Source organism: Suncus etruscus, chromosome 6, assembly GCF_024139225.1.
Source record: "Suncus etruscus isolate mSunEtr1 chromosome 6, mSunEtr1.pri.cur, whole genome shotgun sequence".
Taxonomy (NCBI): Eukaryota; Metazoa; Chordata; class Mammalia; order Eulipotyphla; family Soricidae; genus Suncus; species Suncus etruscus.
In genome coordinates this window covers 135,494,536-135,500,535 of record NC_064853.1, presented here as the reverse complement: position 1 = coordinate 135,500,535, position 6,000 = coordinate 135,494,536, and the positions used below count along the sequence as shown (strand labels likewise).

Sequence of the window (6,000 nt, the reverse complement as noted above, 5' to 3'; positions counted from 1 at the left end):
CAGAGCAGCGCTGTCAGCAGGGCCATGACACTTCTGGGCCGGCTGTTGACCTGCCCACCATCCTTCCCACCATCCTCCCACCCCCACCTCCTGCAGATCCTTGTCCACCAGGCTCTGTTCTCGGTGGCTTGCTGTGGCTCAGCTTCTGCGGATGGACTTCGGCATTACAGTGAAGTCTCGTTGGCATGCGGTCTCGCGTTCTCCTCCTCTAGCAAGGCTATTCTTTGCTTGAGGATCCTCACCTGGGTCTCGTGTCTCTCCACCATGGCCATCATCTGAGATTCCAGCCGCTTCAGTTTGTTTTGATGCTTCTTCTTGGCTTTCTCATAGGCAGCCACCAGGTTACTTTTTGGAAATGGAGGGAAACAAGAATCAAAATTTATTCTAAGACACACACTGTCCTGAGGCCCGTGTACTCAGACCCAGGGGACCACCCTGTAGGATACAGCTGCCTCCCCTCCCCTAGTGAAGACGGTTGTAAAGCAGAGGGCCAGAGTATGGAGGGCGGATGCTTTCCTGGCATGAGAACCAGATTTCAACCCTCAGAATCGTAAATCCACACTGTTCATCTACTAGTTTAACCTTGGTTAATTTAAGTAAATGGCCAGTTTTCTCATGTGGCTGGTGGATGGAGAGGGGACAAGCTTAACCTAGTAGTCCAGCAGCATAGCCATAAATAAACAGGAAAGATAGCTGAACTTCACAAATATTTTAGGTGCAAACAGTTTGTCCCTAAGGCTACTTGTCACACATAAGTTACAAGAACATGTGTGTTCTTGAGGGCTATCCAGTGGCAGCTCAGCATGCAGCCAGAAGCTTCAAAGCACTAAGAAATAGAAGCAAGAACCTAAATGTTTCTAGAAAACCATCAAAAGAGATTTGTAAAATGGCAACACAGTACCATGCATCATTTTTAAAAGTAAAAACACATTCTTAGGTAGTGACTTTATGGTTTTATGTAAAAGAACAAAAGCTTGGAAAAATGTTTTTAGTTTTTTCAAATGAGAAGTAGAAAAATACGTAAGATTGAGACAACTGTCTGACATTGTTTCCTAAAGTATTCTGGAGGATATTAATGTGTGAATCAAATTTTCTGCTGTCATTCTTTTTGCTTTGTTTTGGCCTTGCTCAACAGTCCTCGGGAGTTACTCCTGGCTCTGCATTCAGGAATTGCTCCTGGTGGGCCTCAGCAGACCATATGGGATGCTGGGCTCGAACAAAGGTCCACTATGTGCAACGCAAGCGCCCTCCCCACTGTACTATCTCTCTGGCCCAAAGATCTCTGGTTGCCATTCTTTTTTTGCAGGGTAGAAGGTGGGCACACACCTGGTGGCACTGAGGACTGTTGACATTCTTACGTGGAGAAAAAAGCAAGCGTGTGTGGGTTTTTGTGCTACCTGACTGAAGAAAAATAGGGCTGCATTGCCCACACATGGGCCACACATGGCCCCCAAGTCTCCTCATTCTTTAGAGTTGGTTACCAGGAATTCCAGAACGTCTGCACGCTGGTCTAAACAATAGTACCTGTTTGCTCTCTTGAGGTCATTGACGAACTCCGCAGACTGCTGATGTCGGATTTCACTGCTCTTCGTGAGTCTCTCCATGGCACTGACCAGTTCTTGAACTCTGGTTTTCAACTTCTTCTCCCTTTGAAAGAGGACAAGGGATGAGTTAGTGCAGGAGGTTGCTGTGTGGGCATATGAGTGGATGGAGAATGAGGCAGTGAGAAAGGGAAAACACTGTTCAAAAGCTGCATGTTGCCCCTTCAGAGACCTATGCAGTGTCCAGCAGAAGTTGTTTCTAAGTTGTCCATGTGGAGAAACTGAGCTAAGCCAAGTTGGCTTGTAGGCACACAAGAGGTTTAGCCAAGATGTTTGCAGCTTTCAGTGCCCCGAGCATGTGCTAAGTCATGGGGACTTCAGTGTGCATGCTCTGGCTGGGCAGATGACCTCAGGCCAGTCCTACTCAGCCATGATGCTTGTGGGTGCAGGATGCTTTGCCCATTCCACTGTGCAGGTATTTGCACTTTCCCTGGCTGTCCCCACTCGTCCAGACTCCTGGCTCATTATTATAGAGACCCAAGGTTCAGGCTTTGGTGTCAGTTCTGAAAGTTTCTGTTTCTTTTTTTTATTTGGGGGGCACATTCAGCAATGCTCAGATATTACTCCTGGCAGGCTTGGATTGAGGGGACCATATGAGATGCAGAGCATTGAACTTGGGGTGCTGTGTGCAAGGCAAACACCCTTCCCGCCGTATTAATGCTCTGGCCCAAAGTTCCGAAAGTTTCTAGTGCAGCACACCTGGTCCTCACAACTCTGATTTAGTTTACTAAGGACATGTGTACAAATTACATGACATAAGTGACATAAATGCACAAGTATGTGTATATATTGGATATAGCACACCACAAGAATACTGACCATTTGTATGGATATATAAACTGCATATACTAAGTATACTTTAAATATGTATAGGCCCAGTCCTGATAGTTTACTACATACATAATTTAGACAAGATAAATGCACAAGAATGTATGATTATAGCATACCTATGTGGACTAAACATTCATAATGATACATATACTGTCTAAGTGTACTTTAAATCTACCTCTCTATCTATACTCATACAAACATCCTGCTCCTTACACACTAATCCACATTTGTGGTTTATATGTAAAATAATACACAGTTCTTCATGTTACCAACTCCACACAATCATAATGTGGGATATAATAAAAATCTCTCAATGACCATATACTTGGGGGTTTGTCACTAGACCCTTTGAACACTATGCTGACCCCTTGACTAAAGTCTGTCTTTGTTCCAATACCATGTGGTTTTGATCACTATGGCTTCAAGTTGATCATGAGATGCCTTCCAGCATCTTGTTTTTCAATATGGGTTTGACTATTCTAGGTCTTTTATGGTCCCACACAAACTTTATAATTGATAAGTCCTTGGAAATTGTTGCTTGAATCTGAATAAGAATTGTATTGAATCTATATATATATATATATTTACATATATATATTCACACACACATATATATATATATATATAGTAGTTTAGGTAAGATGGTCATTTGATAATATTGATTCTTCCAAACACTCAATGAGCATGGGATGTTTTTCCATTAATCCTTGACAAAGGAGCCAAGAACTTGAAATATAATAAAGACAGTCTCTTCAACAAATGGTGTTAGAACACTTGGATAACCATGTGTAAGAAATTAAAGATTGATCCATATTTCACACCTTACACAAAAGTCAATTCAAAGTGGATCAAAGACCTTGAGATTAGATCTGAATTCATAAAATTCAATGAGGAAAATATAGGCAGAACACTTCAAGACTTAGACCTCAAGTCTTCAATGATAAATTGCCAATTGCAAGGACTATAGAATCTCAATAAATGGGACTATATCAAACTAAAAAGTTTCTGTATGGAAAAAGAAACATGGGCTAAAATTAGAAGACAGCTGAGTGGGAAAATTTTTTTCCATTTAACACCAGATAAATGTTTTATATCTAAGATATAGAAAGTAGTCACAAAGGTTAAATCCACAAAACCTTAAAAAAAAACATCTAAAAGTGGGGAGAGGAAATGAACAGAAACTTCTCTAACAGGCACATGAAAAAATGCTTAGCATAATTTATCATTAGGGAAATACAAATCAAGGCAACAATGATACATTGCCTTACACCAGTGAGGATGGCATATATCAAAAATATTGGGAACTCTTTGTGTTGGCAGGGATGTGGTGAGAAAGGAACTCTCACCTCCTGCTGGTGGGGATGCTGCTGGATCCAACCCTTACAGAAAACCATATGGAGGGTTTTCAGTAAACTAAGAATCAGTCTACTATGTGACCCTGCAATCCCAATTTTGGGTATCTATTCCCAGGAAAGAAAACACATTCATCCAAAAGGATGTATGCACACTGCTATTTATTGCAGCATTCAGTACAATAGCTAAGGGTTGGAATCAACCTGCATGTCCAACAACAGATAAGTGCATCATGAAGATGTGGCTCATGTATACAATGGAATACTACTAGCTGTAAGGAATGATGCCATCATTCAATTTGCTATAACATGGATGGAACTGGAAGATATGTTAAATGAAGTAAGCCAAAAGCAGGATAAATACAGAATGATATCACTTAATGGGGTGTTTAGAATAACTGCATGAAGAAATGTAGTGGTTTAACTAGGAGTTGTTTCAAACACTCTTGGCCCCAGAGAAGGCAAGAGGAGGAAAAACACAAATATGAAATAATGAAGGCCAGGGGCCAAGTGGTCTCAGGTGCATTGTTGGCGTTAAAAAAGGTCAAAACTGGGCCCGGAGAGATAGCACAGTGGCGTTTGTCTTGCAAGCAGCCGATCCAGGACCAAAGGTGGTTGGTTCGAATCCCGGTGTCCCATAGGGTCCCCCGTGCCTGCCAGGAGCTATTTCTGAGCAGACAGCCAGGAGTAACCCCTGAGCACCGCCGAGTGTAACGCAAAGACCAAAAAAAAAAAAAAAAAAAAAAAAAAAGGACAAAACTAATTATCTAAGCCAAAGTCAACAACAATGAAATCAAAATGAAATGAGACCCACAATTTAACAACCAAAACTTAAAATGAGCCTGTTATACTGGCTGTCTGGGGGTAGGTAGCAGGTGGTGGCATGGATGTCCTCTGGGAACACTGGTGGCGGGATTATCCCTGAAACATTGTATGTGTGAAACCCAACTATGAAGAATTAGTAAAGTAAATAACAATGATTTCAGTAACATATTGCATAAAAACCTCAATGAACTGAACACCTCACCAAGACTGTTCTATCTACCAGGTGTCCATTCACATTTGAAGGAATGATGATATAGGAAACAGCTTAGCAAACCATTTTTGCAAGAAAAAGAGGCTTCTTTGAAGGTGGGGGGCGTGGGTCACACCCAGGGGTGTTCTGGGGTTACCCCTGGCTCTACACTCGGCAATTACTCTTGGCAGGGTCAGGGGACCCTTGGTCAGGGTTTGAACCCGGGCCAGCTACGTGCAAGGCCAATACCCTATCCATTGTGCTATCGGCCCTAAAGGACTCACCGTTTTGCCACTGAGCATGACACTTACTCATGGCACTCATGGTTGCCCTCTACTACATTACCGACTTGTTAATAATTTCTCTCATTTTTGTTTTATTTAATTTGAATGTTCTATGTCTATTCAGGTGATTCTGTACATCTATAGATATTATTCATCAAAATATTTTACTGATTAATGCATATACTAAGGCATTATCTATAATTTAATATTTTTAACATAAAGTCAACAGTCCTTTTGAGGATAAAATGCACTTCTTTTGAGCACCGGCAGTGCTCAGGGGTTACTCCTGGCTCTGCGCTCAGAAATCGCCCCTGCCAGGCACAAGGGACCATATGGGAGGCCAGGATTCGAAACACTGTCCTTCTGCAGGAAAGGCAAACGACTACCTCCATGCTATTTCTCCAGCCCCTAAAATGCACTTTCATCCTCTTATAAGCCTACTTAGATTTTCTTTGTAATTGTGTTTTAATATCCTCTCCTCACTCTTTACATTTTATGGAAATTTCAAAATGAATTAGCATAAAAATTTCCACAGTATATTTTACAATGTGTATTTATAAATACTTTTGAAATTTTTTTTATCAATTTATCAATTTGACAATTTTGTGGAAAGCTTTATATTCATATTTATATACATTGCAGGCATTTACCATCTCCACAATAAAAAACATAGTAAGGGACCAACAAGTGGCCAAGGGCATTGACTGACACTGGAGCTTTTGCTACAGCATTAAGCTGACATGGGACCCTTGGAACACTGGTGGAGGGAGACAAGTTCTCTGTTGATGGGTAACATTGCGTAGGAATGTTTTTTGCTTTGTTTTGTTTTGGTTTTTGGTTTTGGGGGCACACCCGTTGACACTCAGAGGTGACTCCTGGCTATGTACTTAGAAATCACTTCAGGCTTGGGGGACCAA

General features: G+C 41.5%; 1 protein-coding gene across 1 annotated transcript in view; it reads right to left on the bottom strand.

Moving 5' to 3' along the window:
• MCC (MCC regulator of WNT signaling pathway) overlaps window positions 1–6,000 on the bottom strand; it is a 309,795-nt gene continuing 303,795 nt past the window's right edge. Inside the window, exons 16-17 of the mRNA XM_049775666.1 lie at window positions 1,525–1,647; window positions 1–345 (exon numbers count right to left, since the gene is read on the bottom strand). Of these exons, the coding sequence (XP_049631623.1) occupies window positions 165–345; window positions 1,525–1,647 (304 nt within the window). The 3' untranslated portion in view covers window positions 1–164. The remainder of the gene's footprint in view (window positions 346–1,524; window positions 1,648–6,000) is intronic.